A 20,817-nucleotide genomic window follows, 5' to 3' on the forward strand; every position below is an offset into this window, starting at 1 on the left:
AGGAGCTGACTATCTGGTACAGTACAAGAAGGAAAAAATTATGACTGTTGCTGCATCATCTTTGAAATGGTTTATTTTTCTTTGCTATACTGCAAATTAGTTTCTTAGAATTAAATACTTAAGGTAATGGGAATAGTGGGTTTTTGCAATAATTAAAATCAGGTAAATTGAAGCTTTTACCAGTAAGCATCCCATATGACTTTATGATTGAAAAAATTATAGCAAAACATGTCTCACAAACAGGTGAGCAAAATAATGCTAGCATGGCCAAGCAGGATATACCTTTTTTTTTCTCCTGATGAGTGTGACTGAAACGTTGCAATAATAAACAGCTCATTAGTCAGATGTTTTCAATTATAGCTTTCTGTGTTTCATCTGTTATTTTTTATGGGGTGGGTAGTTGGTGCATCCAGCTTTACAGACCATCTAGGTGTACGTACTTCCACCAGCTAAAAAAAAAAATGCATTAAAATGCAAGTAATCGTACTGTAGCCTGTATGGAGCACTCTGAAAAGTATAGTGGGCATTCATGCAATACTTCTCATTCAACTCATTACAAGCATCTTAGATTTTTACAAGTGATACATAGATGAATAGCTGATTGTACCTCAACCTCTGAAGTAACCCTATTAAAATAACTCCACGCAGCAATTCAGAATTGGAAGAACAATGCATGTGAGATTTATAGATAAGTGAAAATAAAGCTGCTGCTCCAGCTATTCCTGCCCTTATGTGCTGTGCGTCCTGCTGTAGAAATCATTGCATTCTAAGACTTTTTATAGTTCCAAGTCTTATACAGACCGAAGAAAATGAGTTATCGAAAGTAACATGAAAATGAGAGAAGTTTCTTTTCTCCACTGTCTCTTCATCTCTGCCTTTAAAATTATACTGAAGAAAATCTCAAAGTATTTTGAGACAGGAAAAGCAGTGAAAGGAAACGTGTGTGCTTAAAGGTCATTTTTAAAATAATGAACCATCTGCAGCTAATAAAAATTGATAAAAATGTTAGTGAGTTAGAAAATGTCTAGAAGAAGATAGTGCATGCTTGTAGCTTGTAGGTATTTTGCCTGTTTAAAATTGTTATTTAAATTAAGATGCTCACTGTGAGATATTAAGTACTTTTATGTTAATCACAACCATATCCAGAAGAACTCAAAAATACCACATTTGATTTTGCGTATGTGGTTTCTACTGTCACTTGTTTTTTGTTACAACACACAGTCTTGCAACCAATTTAAAACTTAAATACCATGAACCTAAAAAAAACCCTGAGAAACAGGGACGTTTAGAAGGAGAACTAAACAAATATGCAGGCTGACTATTTGCTTAATGTTCTGTCATGAGAGCACAAGAGACCCAGGGAAGCTGGATTTGGATCACTTGAACTGTGAGAAGGTCAGAAAAATAGGGATGAGGTGGCCCTATTTTTGTCCCCTGGCTTTTCCTTAGCACATACAATTCATTCTCTTTGTATTTTACATAAAATCCTGTTTTCACAAAATACAGCATTGAAGGTAAATTCATTATTTGAGTATGCCCCTCCTTTTCTCCCAGAAGTTGATCTGATTCTGTCCTGTTAGGAGAAATAGCATCTTCGGCAAAGCTGATGCTGAGTATCTATCAGTAAGCACATAGTGTTGTCTCTGGTGAATTCTTGTAACACAAGTGGTCATGTCTGGTACAGAAATCATGGTGTTGTAGAAAAGTGTAGGTTGGAAGGGAGCTGTCAGCCTTGCTCTCCCACACATCAGCTGCTCCCTCCAGCTTGGTGTCATCTGCAAACTTGCTAAGGATGCTTCTGTGCCCTCAACCCGATTGCTGACATAATACTCAGCGGGGTTTTTTGGGTGTTCATAATTATTACAAAAATACTGATCAATAACATTCTATGTTTTTAAATATCCCGTGTCTTGTACTGTGGTTATTGTAGAAAGTCAACGTGAAATCTGTGAATTCATCCCGCATTTTCAGAACTCAAAGTCTGAATTATATTCAGAAATGCGTATCGATGCAGTCCTCTCTGAAGTCAAATATCTTTTGCACAGGTGTAAGTTTGCTTACCTCTTATTTCTCTACTGAAGAAAAGTATGCATTTTGCTGGCACATGTGCTCTCCTCCTCAAAAGTTTTACATCAAAGAAAAAAAAGTAGCTTTATTATTTTTCATAACCTGTTCCTGGTAAACTGAATGTATTGATGTTCTCACTTCAAGCATGGAGTTGGATTAAGCTATTTTGGGAAAAACAATTGTTTTTCTGCAATAAGTATTTCACAGAGAGAGTTAATCAGGATTGACTGATGTATGATTTATGGTATCCTTTCATCCATGATAATTTCTATGGGAAGAATAGTCCTTGGATTTTAGTTACATCAGGAGCATTCACTGTTGCTGCAGGTACCAAGCAAGATGTGTCCTAGAAGGCAGTGGGTATGTCTCATCTCCTTCTTCACAGCCTAAGGCATTTCTGACTCCTTTTACTTAATACTGTGTTATATGCTAGAAATATTCCCCTGTATTAGCTGAGCAGATGGTCAATTTAAGACCAGTTTAGATTATTGAGATATATTTTTTAAGCAACATCCTTTGGTTTTGTACACACTGACTTAGTGTGCATAAAAATGGTATCTTGAAGACTCAGGAGTTTAAACAAGGTATTGGCTCTATTTCTGTGCATAGGTAGTTATGGTGATATCGTGCAAAATTTGGAATCTATTCTGAAACCCTAGAAATGAGAACAAATTTCACAGAAGTATTTGCAAGTATATTTGGTCATATATTGGTCTGATACACTTCTGTGAAATGTGTGAAGACATATTTGTATGAAAAACCGTAGTGCAGTTTTTATCTTTGTTAGATTAAATGTATTTCTGGTTTAACGATAATGAATTTGGTAAGAATGGCTTGGCGATATAAATGAATATATTTAAATATCAAACTTCCTGTGAATTCTGTGTAATAATAGAAGAGGGAGTTTGGTGAACACTGTTTTGAGTATCTTTGATGTAGTAATTGGGGTATATTCATTTCACATGACTGTCATTAAGGAAGGCAGACAAAATCCTGTCATTGAGTTTTGTAGGTGTGATTCCTATGTATGGACTTTCTCTTTAATCAGTGAAAGGGATTGTTGAAAGATAAACTATTGATAGTTTTGACTTTGGTCTCAACAAAGGAAGGAGAGAGAGAAGAAAGACGCATTTCTTTGAAGGATGAGTCTGTCAATCCAAGTTCCTAGTCCTGTACTGTTGCTAGGTGATGTGTGACAGAAGGGGTATTTGAACCAGCTTTGAAACCTGTGTCGGGATTGTTAACAGTAAATTTAATCCAGTTAGCAAGAGCATTTTGTTTCTGAGGGTCACACCGGTGCACCGCAGGAGTTCATAGCTGCTTAAGAGGCAATGCAGAGCTATGGTCCCTCTGCAAGAAGAGATTTGGGCTTGTGGGATTGTCTCACCTCCCAAAGTTAGGCATTTCCACGGCGTGCACCTGCACCTTATGTACTCACTAGGCAGAGAACAGACTGTCAGGTGGGCACTTTATTCCTCTGTGACACAGGTGGGGAAGTACCTCCCGAGGGAGGTGCTTCATTTCTTGGTGCAGGTGGAGTGACTGGGCGAGATGAGACACTTAACCTGTACAGACAAAGGTAAGAAGCAACTCTTAAGTATCATCATGGACCCAAAAAGTCTTGCAGACCAGAACTGTGTGCTTGAGCTACTAGAGATGGTACAAAATCGCTTCAATAGGTATTAGAAAGTATTTCCTACCCTTATTTGGTCTTCTGTGCTGGGCAGCTTGCACTGCGGAGTTCAGTTGGATCAATCCAGCAGAGTCAGGGCTTGGGAAGACCTTGGCTAGCCATAGGGGTAAGTGGTCTGATTTTAAGAGAAACTTAGTGTTTCTTATTCATCCTGCCCATACTACAGCTACTTACCTGGTGCTTGAAGTGTTAAGATCTGATATGTTGAAATCTGGGTCAAATATATGAAGTATACATTGCTATATATATATATATGTGCATTTTTGTTGATAAACGCTCTGTGATAAGGCATTCCTGAAGATATAAGACTTTGTTCTATTTGAAGAAAATCGTGGGCGTTTTGCCTTCGACAGAGTCATAATGTAAGGTCCTATTTTAGCAAGGTTCTTCATTTAATTTAAGCACAAATTTGAGTGTTTCCTGGAAAACTCTTTGCATATGTAGCTATCTAATTATGCTTCTTTTCCCCCATCTCCCCTCTCCTGGGACACATAAAGAGCTAGAAAAATATAAATGCAGTTTTGAATGTTTGGAGATCTTATTCTGATGAGCAAGGATCTAAGATTAAATTCTGTTTTAAATTTTTTTAACCCCTCCAGTCTTGAAGTTATCAGGACACAAATATAACAATTTGGGGTTGTGATATAGGGTCTAGGGGATTCTGAAGTACCCGTATAGCTATGTACTATAGTTCAAAAATGTACAGCAACGTGTAGAGTTCTACCCAACCCTGCTTTACTGAAGCACAGCACTTCACTGAAACACAGTACTTTAAAGTAAGGAATATGGCATTTTTTCAGTATCAGAAGGTATTTGGAAATTGCAAGTCAGATTGACAGAAGTCATGAAAATAGCTGATAAACACTGAGTTTGTGAAGTAGGATTTGGTGAGGGTTTATTTTGGGGTGTGGTTTCTTTAGACATCTACTTTTTGGAGGCTTTGGGATGCCTTTCATACCTATAGCTTCAGTAGGACTCAAGTATTTAATTGACATCTTAAAGACAATGTTTTACTCTTGAGATGCCTGAGAAAATTATTTCAGTTGGTAGCTCTTTGGAGCCAGGGAGTGTATGGCATTTTGCATGCACAGGAGCGCGCTGTATGTAGTCTATAAGTGTAGCGTAGTCTAGAATGACTCCTTTAGATTGTTTTCATGGTAAATTAATGTCTTCAAACACCAAAAAATATTCCTATAGTACTTTAATTGCACATCTGTTCTAACAACCCAGTTCTGGCTGAGTCTTTTAACAATCACCCAGTTTGGCCATCACGTTGTATGTAACTATTAAACCCCGAGGAAAATCTTTAACATCGGGCAGGTTCTTTTACTGTTTAATGTAGGTCTGGGATCAGAGACAGCTGCTCTTAGAGCTGGCGCTGCAGCTTTGGGAAGCGTTAGTAACAAAAGGTGGTGCGTTACATCTGAGGTGAAACCCTGGCTGACCCGCTGCTTCTTGGCGTGTTTAAATCCGTGTTTGAGGTTTTCTGAACTGCATGGCAGGCTTTTATATATAGGGATGGCAATGTATTAAAAAAAACAGAAAAATTTCCCAGACAGATGGTGTGTTGCAAGTTCTCAGAAAAAAGTTTAAAGAGATAGGGATACTATTAAAAGATGTTATGACATTTACTGTAATGTGCAGAGCACACGTTAATTGGAATTTAAGTGTTAAGAGCTACATTTTAATAACACCAACCACAGCTGAAAGCAGTCTTCACGGAGATTGTCATTAATGTGGCTGAATAGCCTCTTTAAGTTTACATTATTTTTATGATTTCCAGTGAAAGCAACATACAACACGAGAAGTTTTGGGAGTCTGATTGAAATCTGTTTTTATCCATCTGTCTACAGGATCCCAGTTTCCAACGAAACATCATTATTCAGCATTTATTCATGAATTTTGTAGGAAATCCATAAGCTCTTGTGGGTTTTTTTCATGTGTCTGACTAATTTTTTCTATTTTCTATTTCTGTTTGGATTTGATTTAAGATATTTTTTCTTTTGATACTTTTGTCAAAACAGCAGAACCAAATTCGGAGGGCTTTTTACCAAATGAGCAGATAGTTCTCTGGCCAGCTCTAACTTCAGTTTGACATAGTTAATTTTATTTTTAATGGATTCTAAGGCTGTTCATGCTGCCAATACCATCCTTGTCACCTCCTCTCAATTTGCCTGCCCACAATTTGCATCTTCCATTGGGAATCTGCCAGCTCTTTAACCACAGAGGTGTCCCATCAGAAACACTGGCTTTCCTGACTTGGTTTCAGGGCAGGGTCTTCAGGCAGCTCCAGTCCCTGAGCTGAAGCTCCATCTAGACTTTAGTGGAAGGGAAAAAGCAAGCTGACACATAGACCTTGTGAGTAAAAGAGGTGAAAGGATGCTGCTTTGTTAGAAAACATCAAAGCAGACCTAAATCATTACGCTACAAAGGGGACTTTGATGAGTTAGGTGGGCATTGTCAATAGCCTGCTCTTTATTGAGCATCCCATGGACGTGTTCTCTGACATGATAGAACTTCAGTATCTCAGGTATTTAAAAAATGTCTATAATCAATATTTAATAGGTATAATTCTTCTGAATGTCTCTCAAAGAGCTCAATATGTTCATTATAATGCCCCAGTCGAGCAAAGAGCTTATGCCAAAAACCAATCTGTCCGCTCATAAGCCAGTATATCAAATGCAGCTCCAAACAGCAGCAGACTTTCAGCCTTGTTCCTCAAAATGGAATTATCAGGATCAAAATAATCCGATTTACGTAAAAGAAGCTAAATTTGGTCTTGCTGTTTGGTTTTTCCCCGTGTGCTTTCCTATCATCTCCACAGAAAAACTTGCTGACATTTTAAAAAGGGTGTTGATTCATAGAGCTTCGATAGTCTTCAAGATTTTGATAAAGGACATTTTGCTCATCTCCTTAGTAGATTTTGCAGCTAAGTGTGGTAATAAGGAAGCAGCGCTGTTGATAAGGAATGTGAAGAGCTGACAGTGTGCTTTGGTATCTAAGTTTCAGATCTAAGGACCAAAGAATAAGGCCTAGATCGTTAGTTAAGGGCTGAGTTGTCACTGACAAGTGGGAATGCAGCTGTCACCCTTAAGGGCAAATACACCCGTGACAGGAGTCCAAAAGGGTGTGAATCCTGTTAGTACCAAAATTATTCTCTTCAACTGAACTTCTAATAAAAATATCTATTTTAAGTCTGTGGAGCACATTGCAGGTTACACTGAGATAGCCCAGGATATGTAGTGTATGCCCTTTATTGATAGGTGCTGGATGGTGGCCAGATAATGGAATGCTGTCAGGGACTGTGTGCGTCAAACTTTTAGACAAGTCTGTAACAGAATGGAAGAGCTCAACGTTTTACTCCTCCAAACCCAGCAACCCAAAGAGGGTGGTCTGTCTAATTGCTTGCCTTTAAAACCTGGAGAAAAATCCTGTGATTTTGAAGACCAAATTTGTACTCTCGTTGCCTGATTGGCCACTTACTCTGCACTTCTAAAAACCTTACTGATCCAGTCCCAGATAACTTCTCTTTTGGTGAATTCGCTTTGGAAAAACATCCCATTTCAAATGTTTGCTTTTTATTTTGTGAAATACATATCTTAGACTAACTAGAGTATGATCCATCGTAGAGACATCCTGTAGTTGACTCGAAATATGAAGGAAGAAGGTTATCTTCTTTCTTCTTTTGTTGATATGATTGCATTTCATCACCGAGAGTGAAACTGTGTAAGCAGTAGGTTCACTCAGGTTAAAGAAGAAAGGAATGACAAATATGTGAAAGAGAACAAAACCAGATAGACAATCCTGTTCAGTTTGAGTTCAGAATGATTCTTTTCCCAGACAGGCCCTTCAGCAGAAGCATTTATCAGTCTGGTTTTGGATTTGAGATGGTAGAGAGTAAAAAGCAGTTGAGTTCTCATCTCCCAGAGAAATTAAACAGCACTTTGTAACATTCAGCCTGTAAACAAAAGAGAAAGTAACCCATCTAGTAATACACCATCACTAACTTAGCATCTTCAGGGCATTTCTCTAGCTTTTCTCTTAGATGTAAATTAACACAATTTCTTTGTCTTTCTCCTTCAAATCCCCATCCCTGGAATGCAGCTACTGTTTTTATATCCCTCTTCTGTTTTTCTCTTACGTGAAAGCCTGTCATTAACTTGTTTACCCATGAAATCTTTGTCTCGGAGCACAATCATATTCCTTCTTTACAGAACCCTCAAATAGGATTATTCTGTCTGTTTTCCTGCAACACTTGCCATCATACCCAGTATTTAATGAGGTTCAGCATTTTATGATAGACAGCCTTGTAGTTTCTTTCCAGTTCATACTCCATACTTCAAGATGCTCTCCTAAACTTTGTGAGGTATTTGGTAATACATGCATAGCTCCGTTGCCTACAAGCAGATACGATACTAGTCAGGAGATGCCTTTTAGACTAAGGTCTTGTCTGTATGGGATTTCCTGCGAGATCCATGAAAAATAGCCCTTTTCATCATCTTAAGCTTATCATCCTGTTACACTAAATTTAATTTGTATTGGTTGGTGGAGATTTAAATTCTTATTCAAAAGTTATTAAATATTAAGAAGTACCATAAACACATGCAGACAGTGGGGGAAAAGGTTCATGCGAGAGTGGAATGTAAACTGCAGTACATATTTGTGTCAGTTTTGGAATCGTTTGATCTCTACACAGAATCCCGTAGTGATACTATTTCCTGGTCATTTTTTGGTATTTGTACTGGACTGAAAAATCTTGCCTTTTAGGAAACCTGCACTTTCTTATACTGGCCCTATTCAAACGATTGAATTCAGTCATGCAGGGCTTCTTTTCATCTGTCTTTGCCTTTATAAGCTTCATCTTGAGGCCAAGGACCAAGCAGTTTTTTCAGTTTGAAAAGCACTGAGAGTTGCAAAATCACCTGACATTGTTTCTCACATGCTTGTGCTACCAGTGAAGCTGAAGTTCTGGCTATTATTAGCTGGTAAAAATCATTGAATATATCTTTCATTCACAGAAATGTTGTGTAGTAATTTCTATATTAGATATAAACCTGAAAAAAGACTAAAAACTAAATATAAATGGAACATATGTCACAATTGAAATAATACATGGCCTTTTGGACATGAAGAAGAAAGAGGAGGGCATCACCATTAAACATTATTCATTTCATGGTGTTTAAGACTGTTAACTCCAGTCTTCTCAATTCCTTAGGAAAAACTAAGTTCTTGGTTTTGAGCTTTATCTAAGATCCATTGAAATTATAGAGTCTCTCTGCTGAGGCCAGTAGCCTTTGGACAGATTGTGTTATTTTGACGAGTAAACCAGTTAACGTACACTTATCTTATGAGACAAAATAGCTGAGAAAAGGAACGTGCAGCCATCAACTGGACAGCTTTTAGTCTGTATTGTACCATTACAGAGCTCAGAGGCTTTGAAGGATTTACAGCAGTAACTTTCTTTTTATCCTGGATTAATAACTTTAAATATTTTAACAAATAATTAACTGGATCAGAACCTAGTTCCATCATGTTTAAAATGTTCAAAATAACACAAATTTTCAAAATTGAAGTATTTGTAAAAAATATTCACCTATTTTAGTGTAAATGTCTGCAAAAGATTTTTAACTATTTTGTAACATATTTACCTGCAGGATCCAAAACTGCGCGAACTGTTGGATGCTGGGAACCTAGGAGGCCGACTGGAAAACCGAATGATAACTGTTGTCTATGGTCCAGACCTGGTCAATATATCGTACTTGAACTTGGTGGCATTCCAAGAGGATATAGCAAAGGTAATATACATTCATCTGTGTCATATAAATTAATGTTTTCAAAGTATTCTTTTGAGATACGAATAAATGAAATTAAAGTGGAGATTGCTGTGAAATGAAGCTCAATTCTGTTATAGAGCAGTGCCACTCAGTACCCAAGAGGAAATGTGCAATGATCTTTTTTCAGGAAGTCTATTCAGCAAAGTTTATGCCGCCTGTTCTGTGCTCATCCTCAGAACATTGTTTGTAAAGCTCAAATAAGCCCTGTGAAAATAATGGTACATGCAAATTTTCACTCAGCTATAAATTAGTATACTGTGAGTCTCCAAGCACTTATCAATATCTTTCAGTAGTTATCACCCTTTTATACTTGTTCTAAGTGTGTGAGAATTATGGATCAAGGTTTGTAAAATGGTTGTAAAACCATTTGTAAATGGTTGACGTTTTAAGGTTGGCCTATATCAGAGTAAGAATCTACAGCACTACCTTGTATACTCAAGTATGTCAGCAAGCAGACACCTAATTTAACTTACATGAGTGTTTTTGCTTATGCTCAAAGGTTAATTTCAAGCACTGCATTTTGTCTGCTGATAGCCCTTGATAAGAGCTGTGAGGTCAATGTCATACCTTAGCAAAGTATTTTTTACCATGCACGACCACAGTCCCTTCATTACGGTCCAACACACCACATAAAAGACAGTTGTCTGTGACAAGCACATTATGATTGAATTTAGTGCATGTTTATTTTCTCCCTTCTTCCACCTTCTCTATGACTCAGTTGATTTCAATGAAGTGGGAGCTCTTTGATTTATCTGTTCTGAATTGACATTCTTTCTGCTTCCATTCATGTAGATAGACTGATGACAGCCTCCAGAGAACCCCACACAGAACACACTTTCATAGGGTTTGCATCCTTGAGTCCACTAGATTGTGCTGAGAAGATAGTTTCTCTGTAGATCGCTGTTATTTGACAACAGTAAGGAGTTATTTTGAGACCTAACAGGCAGCAAGGATGGTCAGACCAGATATAAAAGGTCATAGGATGAAAACCTTAAGCTAGGAGGATATATTTTTGCTTGCCAGCTTTCTGTCTCTGCTAATCTTCATTAACCAACTGGTTAACTTGGCAAAAACACAACTTTCACTGTTTCTTTGATATGAAAGAATAGAAACTAAATGAGTTCGTGGTGGTCCATGGACTGCTGGGTGGGAAATGCTGTCCTCAGCCTTGAAAACACACAGCTATATTCTACAGGAGTGGTTAAGAAACCTTAACACCATAAAAGTGAAAGCAAATGAAACAACTCTTCAGGAAAAAAAAAAACCAACCTAAGCATGTGATGGAAAATGAAAAAGTAAGCTAAAGCTTTACCAGCAAAAAGTGTTAGCGCTTACCAAGAAAGAGGGAAAATCACTTAAATCATAAGTATATGTCCTTTTTATCTTTCCTGTCTAGCCAGAAATCAGTGAACCATAATCTATTTGCTAACACAGTTACAGAAATTAGTATTTTAGGACCATTTTCTGTTTGGTAATTGAACCTTAAAAATACTGTAGATAAAACAATGTTTTAGAAAAGCTTGGCTGCTCTAAATCCTGAGTATCTCCTACGATCTGAGTAACTAAGAAGCTAAGTCTTCCTTGTTACTTGTAAATGGGGTAGACCAAATAAATTCATGTTTTATCAATCAAGGACTGTAGTCTGGGGATGGGATTTTCAAAGCACTGCAAATTAGCTGTGCTTGCTTTGAAATAATTCTAAATATCCTGATTGTTTCAATGTGAACAGATTTTTATAACTGTTGAATGTATCTAAAATATCTTCCTTTTTTAATGTGTTTTCCAACTTAATGTGAGCCAGACCACAGAATGTGGTCCTTATCATCTCCGGGACCCATGTAGTGACTGAGAGAAGTTGTTTTAAATAAGCGTATCAAGCACAAATCATCTCTTTAGGGAGCTCTGAGAAGGCGTGTAAATACAGGAAGTTTTCAACATCACACGTGAATTTTGACCCATCCTCTTGCTGACGTTCCAGGGAAAGCAAGTGGCAGTGACAAACTCCCCCACCTTTCCCTTTTCAGTGCATGAATATTTTTTGGATTCATTTCACCCTTCATTACTGATACCTTATTTTTCAAGTTGTGTGACAAGTATCAATCAGTCCTCCCTTGGAGAAGAAAGGGAAAGTAAACTGTAGCAGTCTTAGTGAAGCAATTAAAATTATTTGATTATGGGTTTTTCTTCCTTTGCAGAAGGCTTCCTGTTCTGCTACAAACTCTGTTCATCACATCCACTGGCCAAGTTGTGGGAAAATTATGAAAATATGAGCCTTGGGCTGTTCAGCTTGCTTTAAGTGAACTAAATACAGAGCTAGAAATGATGATGTAGTTGCGATGTAGTGTTTCCTCCAGGAGAAAGTAACTGATGTTTAAGGTACATTAGTGATGAGCTGAAGGGCACCAAGTGGCTGGTTTGTTCAAAGAATGCAGCTTGGAATTCACTGGCTAATGGTCTAAAGGGCAGATTGCTAGACACATCTTGAGGAGAAGGAGCACCAATACAGCAATTGCTTATTTCCAGACGGGTGTGTCTGTCTTGGGATGGGATTTGTGAGAATCCACAAACATAGCACTGCAGAAGCCAGGATAAAGTAGTTTATTCTTAAACCTTATTCTGAGCAGATGCTCCTTTTCTCCAACTCTGTTCCCAACCTGAAGTTCAACATGTGAACCTCTGCGTCTCCTCTACAGTATTTCATTCTCTTCCCAGGTCCAGTAACTTCAGAAATGAACGTCCTGTCTTTCCCATCTCTTTCCTCTTGCTCTCTTTTGTGCCTGTCATTCCAGCTGTTCTCACCACACTAGTCCATCCTGGCCATACAGACTCCTATCCAGAGCCCAAGGAACTCTGTTTCCCCTCAGTTTGATGAGCTTTGGATGAGATCCATGATGAATTCCTCTGGAAGTAAAATGATGTAATCAAAGATGATTCACAAGTTATGCTATACTATGCTTTTCAGCATACATCTTTATTTTTCCAGCTTCTTAGGCATATTTAAGAGATTGATCACTATAATAAAATGTTAAAACCAGATAAATTCATGTCCATTTGATATATTTTTAAAATAAAATTCATAAGGATGCTGAAAGTGTAGAATTTCAGCAGCTTGCTTTGTTAACCTCCCATCAAAACGAAATGTGCAAGAAACATTGCCTTCACACGTAGTCAATTCTGATTTTAAGGAAGTGTTTTCAAGAATGTATGCTGTCTTTTCTTATGAAAAAAAGTCTCATCTCTTCTGTTGAGATAGATGTTTTATGGTATGTATCCTGATGCATGTAATAGGGGATAGAAATCACTGAACAACAGTTTTCCAAATGAACTGCTGCTTATATGCTACCTGCCAAAGCACAGAACAGCTAAATAATTTGTTAGTGAAGTTCACAGGAATGATATAAATATAAATTAGTGTAACAGGACGTAGCTAAGAGGAGGTCGAGTTCAAGGAGCTCTTATCATGATGGATACAACTTGCTTGGAGTTGAATCGGAAGGCTGGGTTCTTCCGCTACCAAACAGGATCAGAGACTTCCAGTCTGCAAACAGGTTGTTGGCACTAGTACAGTCCTGTTTCACAGTGCCCAGATTTATATTTTCCTTTTGCATTGCATCTGTACAGGAGTTTCCAGCTACCGCAGTGATTCGGAGGCTGTTATAACCTTTCCGCAGTAGGCTGTTTTCTTTCTACACATAACAGCTTTCTACCCTGCGGAGCACTCTCACCGAGCGCTGCCTTCTGGAATCGCTGCTGCTGGTAAAGACGGCTGCAGAGTGCATCATGCAGGGAGTTAGAGTATGGGCTTTACTCTACCATGCAGCAAAACCAAGGAAACAGCCATTTGGTAGCTAAAGTGACAAGACACATCTTGGCTCACAGCTTGATGCAAGCCCATCGAAGTCAGTCCAAAGCATCTCCTTTATTTCTTTGGGTCTATGCTCAGGGCTGTTGTTTCCCCTCCTGCTGAGGGTTCAGATCAGTGACTGGAAAGAGATGATGTGATCCTTGGCATATTTTCTGATCTCGGTTTTTTGGCTGCAGCTCTGTGGTGGCTGGAATGAAGACCCTAAAATGGGAGAAGCGATGAGCAAGTATTACTTGTGACTTGTTGACTTGGCACCTGCATCGTTAGAAAAGGCTCAGCCTGCAGGTAGCCCTTGGAATGTTTGGCAAGAGCGATGTGATCAGTTGAAGAGCCAGGAAAAGCTAGCAAATGTACATGGCAAGACTGTTTATATAAATAATGCTTGTGACAGGCACGTAACAACTGAGTTTCCCTTACATTCCTGGCAAGAAGTGCTCAAAGAGAAGGAAGAGCTGGGATGTGGGATACTCCTGAAGTGCCCTACTTCTGTTTTCTGCAAAATAATTCAGTTTTAAGCCCAGCAGAATCAGTGAGATCAAAACAAAGTCTATCAAGGTGTGTTAAAAGGCAACGCATTTTCAATTTCTAAATAATATTTTATGTTGCCATTAATCTTTGCAGCCATTAGTGTCATAGGGAGAAGTTTTAACTGCTATTATTAGTGCCTAAACAAAGCAGTGTTTACAAGAAGAGCCTATTTTGAGCCTGGAAAAATGAGTTGCCAAGAAGAAAAAAAGATGCTGCACTTAATACGCTTTCTGTTCCAAGAGTCCCAGCAAAGCAGTGGTGTTGCTAACGAACCCAACTCCTCCTCTTTTTCTTTCTCATACCCCTGTTTTTTTCAAATTGGACCTAAGAAGGAAAAACAAGTAAAGAGAAAAAAAAAAAAGGGAAGTGGTCACAAGAGGTGGAGGGGAGAGGACTATCTTAGCAACAGTGGTTTACCTCCAGAACAACAAGTCTGTGTCTGAGGGAGGAAGGTTTCTCTGCCAGAAATACCAGTCCCAGGGAGACGTGTTGTCTCAGCTGCTCAGGGGTGAGGTGGTAAATGGGGCAGACTTAAGGTTGCTGAAGGATATCAAAGGCCCTTGTAACAGTAGGCATACAGGTAGCTTTAGCTCTTCGTTGTAGGGAGTAGCTGTGTGACACTATTTTCAGGAACAAGATCTGATAACTTTAGGGAACAAATTTTAGCACATTAAAAAATAGAAAAAAGTGGTAATTTCTGAACCTTGCAATTTGCTTACCTAGGCATGTGGAAACTTGAGGTTTTTAGGTAAAACAAGTTTATAAGCTCCAAAGTAACATAGCAATATTTGTTTCATTGAAGGTCAATGAGACTTTTCATTATCATCAATTTTTGTCAGAATGGAATCACCTTTTTTTTATATTTTTCCTCAAGAAAAAGAAGAACCAAGGAAAGGGAATACCTCCCAAAGAGTATGCATCTGGGAGGGTGTGTGGTGATGGGAATTTTGGATCTGGACTGATATGAAAGGAAACTCAATTTTAGTTTCAAAGCAAACCCAGAAAACTTCATCAAATAAAAAAAAATAAAAATCACGTTGTTTACAAAGGCATTGTTTATTTTTGTTCCTTTCTTTCACAGGGGTGAAACAAAGCCAATCTAAAATCGTAGTTGTGCTTAAAAAGTATTTCGACTAAAGAATGTAAATAAGCACCAAGTTAGCAAGGAAAAATGCACTGAATCTGTTGATGAAAAGCTTCAGGAGACACCTGCAAGGGAGGAGTGCAACAGGATGAGCAGTGAGAGCCTAAACCTCAGATTGTAATCATGGATCAGCCTTGCTGGGAACCTGGGAAAGGGCAGAGACAGAAGGAAAGGACTTCAGCAACATGCATAGAAATGAGAAAAAAATCAGTCAGGAAAACAGAGGAAAATGGAGGCAGAGCCATGGGAAGAGCAGTGCCTGCAGGTGGAGAAGGGAGGTGTCCCGTGAGCAGCTGGAGGACATTTCTTCCCTAGGTCAGGGTAGCAAGAAGGAAAAATAATTTAGCGAGGGATAGGACCACAGTGCAAGGATCTATGGAAGGGAAAAGAGGAGCTTTTCCTTTTGGAGTTACAACTTCTTCCCAATATATCAGAATAATTTAAATTTATTCTTACATATTTCTCCTGGTTTGATTTTTTAAGTATGTTTCTTATCTTGGCTGGTAAGATCTTAGATACCGTTCTTAATTCAGTATCTGCCATAAAAGATAAGGCATGATATTTGTTATCTGAATTACTTAATGATCTGAGGAGTGATGCAGAGCCTCTCATAACCAATGCTTGCAAGAGGAGACATTGTAGGAAGAGACACACTGTGGTGTGGTCCGTATTCCACCCTGTCCAGTCTGTCTGTCTGTCTTCAGAGGGCTCCACGCCCATTTTGGCTTCATTTACGAGAATGATGATATAAAGGCTCCTTTTTTAATCCTTTGTGTGTCAACCAGAACAGTGTTCAACACCCAAGAAAATGTGTTTTTCTACCATTTATTGCACATTTTACAGGAACTTGAATATGTTTTGCATCAGACATCCATATGGTTGGGGTTTTTTCAATTTAGTGGAATAAGGTATCGTTAAAAAAATATTTGTAACAGTATTCCTTTTTTGTAGCATGAGAAAATCAGGTCTCTCAGACAAGGAAGGAAACTGTAATTGGAAATATCAAGTTCAGACTTCAATTTGGCCCTTTTTACTAACAGTATAATTTTCGAAAATATTTTGCGTTGTGGAAGTAAACATCTAAACAAAGCCTCATTTAATCATATTTTCTCTCCATAGGAATGGACAGATGAAGTGTTCAGTTTGGCAACAAATTTGTTGGCACAGAACATGTCAAGGGACGCCTTTCTGGAAAAAGCGTAAGTGGCCCTCGTATTTAATTCTGTGGGTGTTGCTCTTTTCCCTGCGTCATTTTCCTCTTTTCTTGTTAGTCACATTGTCATCTATTGTTTCTGCTTTGATGAGTTGTCACTTTTGTAAACACAGCCTGTCCTTTCTCATGGTTTTAAAAAGGCTGTTATCTAAACAAAAAATCTTGTTAGGGTTCTTCTTGCAAACTACCAAGTTGTAGCAAAAATCAGAATTAAATGCCATGCTTCCCTTGTATGCCAAAGTAGTAGCTTCAGCTGTAGTCTGAAGCTCTCCATTTAAAATGAAAGAATATTCTGGACTGACTTGCTTTGGGTTTATTTTCCCTTTTTTCTGTTATTGATCACAAAATGAGAAATGCAGGAAGTCCATTTTCCTCAGCCTAACCTCCCTGCCAATCTCTAGTTCTCACGCAATTCAGAGGGAAGCTGTGAATCCATTCATCCAGGTTGCTTGGCACACTGCGTTGATTCTGAGTCGCTTTCAACAAAGTAGAAAAGCTGCTTACGGGAATGTTTGGGGTGTAAAAACACACCTCTGAAAGGAAAGAGAAGTGAACCTGAGATTAGCGATTCTCAACTGGATGCACAGTTGAAAAGTGCACATGCTGAGGGAGTTTTGCATAAGTGAATATTCCTCTTTTGTGCATTGTGAGCAGCATGGCAACGCGTAGCAGACAGTGATATGCTAATGAACCGGGGTATTTTCTGGCTTTTTCAGGTTCTAAAAGGGAAGATCTCCCTCCCCAGCCTTGAGTTGGCTGATGAAATTCAGCGTTGTCATTCTTCCAAATATCTTTTCGTTTCTGCTCAGTCAGATAAATACCAAGCCGGGGCTTAGGTTTCTAAAACTTGCCTCCTCCAAGAAGCAAGTTAACCCACCCTTTTTCTGGACTTTCTAATGCTGTGCATGCCTAATTTCATTAAATGCGCTCATAGCTAGTCAGAAAGTTCCCAACTGCTTAACTTTAATGCCATGTACATATTCATAGGTGCCTGTTCTGGGAAAGGTGGTGGGTGGGTGTGTTTCCCTCTCGTAGCAGTCAGTGTGGTGCAGCTGAAGTCTTCCTTCAACCCCATAGGCTGTAGAGGAGTTAGAGGGGTGATTTGATGTTACTATTTCCATGCACTGTACCACTCAAATCCCCAGTTGGCCAGTGGACTTTGCTGATGGGTCTGTGATGGGGAGCATTGCAGCTGTGCCTAATGGGCGTTTTCGTATCAGATTCACAGGAGGAAGGTGTTATCACACAGTATAGTAGAGCCAGTCTAATTTGGAGCAAATTTTTTGTGGTTGTTCAAGTAATATTAATGAAAGATGAAGTCAATGGACACATTGCGTAGATTCAGTAGCAAGCAAGCATGGCATTTCTGTGTCTCTTTCTTTTTCCACTAATTAATAAATCACTTGGGAACTTTAGGGTTTCCAGGGTCCTCTGCACAAATACCAAATTAGACTCACTTAAGAAATCTTTGACTTTGAAGATGAAAAATATTTCCCCATTATGGTTGCAGTCCTATCGGAACACTTTTGTTGAAATAGAAAAGCAAATTGCACTAGAGCAGAATTAGAAAGGTTTTTTCTTTGTGGCATTCAGTCGCTTGCAGTGTTGGAAGCACAATAATAAACAGCTTGAGCAGCTCTCCTGTAGTTTGGTCAGATGAGAAAAATAGGGTTAATTTGGGAGGAGGGGTGCTTAATAAAAGCTGCCCTTTTGGCTATAAACTGCTCATTCCTCTGTTGTAACAATGCAGTGTATTTTTCTGTTGGGGTGCAAAAATAGATGCCGGAGTACATTAATACTGAAGTACTGACCTGTACAGTAATGAGCGAAGGGTGGTTGCAATGTGGAAGCCTTGGGTCAGTGCTACGTCCAGCGCTTGTCATTCTTGGAATCAGCACTGCACTACTGAAATGAGTCCATTCGGCTGCTACCCATGGGATTATCTCCTAACAGGCTTTTTAACAGGAATAACGTGCTTCGTTTTCTTGGATGGTTGGATAATGGCTGCAAGGGAAAAAATAGTGTCCCACATGTAACAAAGAATTTGGGAGGAAAACAAGGTGGGAAGTATGGGTAGGGGTTGACTGTTCTTCAGACACACATTTTTAGTTTGCTTTAACTGAAGTTCGGAATTCTTTTTTTTTTTTGCCATTTTCTTTTATTTCTGGCTTTCTTGGCTGTAGAGGAAAACATTAAATGTGACTAGAATGTACTCAAAAGTTTCAAAAAATAGAAGGCAAAATAAAAGAAACCTTTTTTACTAACCGCTGCAACCACTTCTTTTTAATCTAGCTCAATGCTGGAAGATGGGACAGAGGGGATAATGTTTTTGTTTGGTGGCACAGTAGCACAAGAGATTTCAGTTTCCAGAAGATGCATATGAGGAGACAACGATTCATGAAAATGTTCCTATCCTGGTTAGGGATATTAGCACGCACTTTGTTTTTGAAGCGGTTGCTAATGGCATTTTGGGTTGGGAAGAGAAGGAAAGTTTATTAGAACCAGGCAGTTTCTTTTTCTTTTGGTAGGCCAGTGGGTAAAGTGAAAAAGTGGGGGGTTTTTAACAACAACAAAAAATCCTCTGAAATACTTAAGTGTTGCCACATTTTTCACCAGATCGTATTATGGCAAAACTCATTTATAGTGTTAATTATATTCAAGTGGAAGAGATGAAGAACTCAAAAAGTTGTGCTCTTTGCAGGCTGCTGCTGGTTGGCATTATGCTGGTAACTAGTAGTCCTCGCATACTGGGAGGATCATCAGATAGCAGCTCTAGGCCCAACTGCTTCTCATTAAAGCTACTGGGTGACTCCTGTTTCAGTAGGCTTTGAATCAGTGTGTTGAAAGATTTGGACAAAGAAAGATACATCCTCATCCTGCTGCCTTAATGACCATGGGAGAGAAGTCACAGGTCCTGAGATACCGAGATGCTCTAAATACTCAGTTCAAAAGCTGGATAATTGCCTTCTTGTAAGATGGTTTCAGCGTGTAATTTTTATATTGCTTCACACAGGAAATGTCTTGGGCTTGCTGAGGGCTGCTAAATATACTGACACTCTTACTGGTGCAGAGGCATTTCAGTTGCCAGCCATTTGACTTCTGCCGGCTGAGGAGTGACAATATTTAGGGTCAAATGGAGAAACCTTCGCAGATATGTGATGGGGAGGGCTTAGGGAGGCAGGGATGTTGGCGTGCAACATCCAGGGAATTTTTCAACCTCTGGAAGAGGAGAGGAGTTCAGCCACCTTTCCAGGCAAATTGTGTAACCTATGTGTCACAATTCAGTCTGCTGATAGACTGGCAGACAGCCTGGGTGAGAAGGAACTTGGGAGGATGATAAGTTTGTGCATTAATGGTATTTGCGATGTCCTGTAGCATGACAGACAGTATTTGACACTGCAGGTGCATTACTGTTGATGGAAAAGGTATTTACTGGTTATGATATCCCAACAGGTTTTCATATTGGGCAAAAGAGATGAGTGGAACGTGCCACATGATCAGAACAATGGCAATGAGCTATAAAGTTGGTGGAGAAGTACTTGAAAATGCTGTAAAAATAAAACAGGATGCTTTTCTTTCCACAGTTACACAAAACTTAAGCTGCAGGTGACTCCAGAAGGGCGCATTCCTCTGAAGAAGTAAGTTCTGTTCCCCTTCCTTACCTGGTAGTCCCCGCTGACGTTTAGTGTGAAACATATGTTTGAGATGTCAAAGACACGTTGTGAGGATAAATGTGTTCAAATTGCATATCACTGGGCTAATATGAAGAGAGCAGTGATGACTTTTTCAGATAGCTATCTGCTGTAATGGGGGCTTGAATGGGGTAGTTAAACTCATTGTAGGCAGCTTTGAAGTCGCTTGTGTTACTGAGCAGCCAGCCAAATGGAAATAAATAGCTAAATATGTGATAGATTGGGAAATGATACTCAGTCTTTAAGCCACATGGGCCATCAAGGCATGTCTTTAAGCTGATTTCCTCTGGTTTGTCTTTGTTTTTGCAGCATATACCGCTTGTTTTCCGCTGACAGAAAACGGGTAGAGACCGCATTAGAAGCTTGTAACCTTCCATCTTCCAGGGTAAGCATCTGAAATCTTTTCCTGACCCTTACAAAATTTTGCTTGTATGTTCGGCAGTGTTTACTCTCTGTTGAGTTGAGGACAATTTGTTCAGCGTTGATCATGCTGCTCTGTCTTTGCTGCTGAATAGGTCTGCAGCAGCACATCTATCTTTCCCACATGAAAGTTCCTGATACCCATCTGCAAATCTGAGTACCTTTGGTTTGAAACTGTGTAGGGACTGGGATTGCCTGGAAGAAGTGCAAATGGATTAAAGGAAAGGGCAGGGGTGTGTGTGACATCCTGGAGAAATACTGTGAGAGTATTTTACGAGTCGATGACTGTTGCACAGTAGTCAAGGCATGATTTCAGAGCAGCGTTAGTTCAAGGTGTAGCTAATGGTGTAATCTGTTTCCT

The 20,817-nt window shown here is 39.1% G+C and overlaps 1 protein-coding gene across 1 annotated transcript in view; it reads left to right on the forward strand.

The window, feature by feature from the left end:
* PLCB1 (phospholipase C beta 1) overlaps nucleotides 1-20,817 on the forward strand; it is a 408,751-nt gene that overhangs the window by 239,251 nt on the left and 148,683 nt on the right. The window contains exons 4-7 of the mRNA XM_074150525.1: nucleotides 9,415-9,555; nucleotides 16,251-16,330; nucleotides 19,929-19,982; nucleotides 20,346-20,421. Of these exons, the coding sequence (XP_074006626.1) occupies nucleotides 9,415-9,555; nucleotides 16,251-16,330; nucleotides 19,929-19,982; nucleotides 20,346-20,421 (351 nt within the window). The remainder of the gene's footprint in view (nucleotides 1-9,414; nucleotides 9,556-16,250; nucleotides 16,331-19,928; nucleotides 19,983-20,345; nucleotides 20,422-20,817) is intronic.

Source organism: Numenius arquata, chromosome 7 (genome assembly GCF_964106895.1).
Source record: "Numenius arquata chromosome 7, bNumArq3.hap1.1, whole genome shotgun sequence".
NCBI lineage: Eukaryota > Metazoa > Chordata > Aves > Charadriiformes > Scolopacidae > Numenius > Numenius arquata.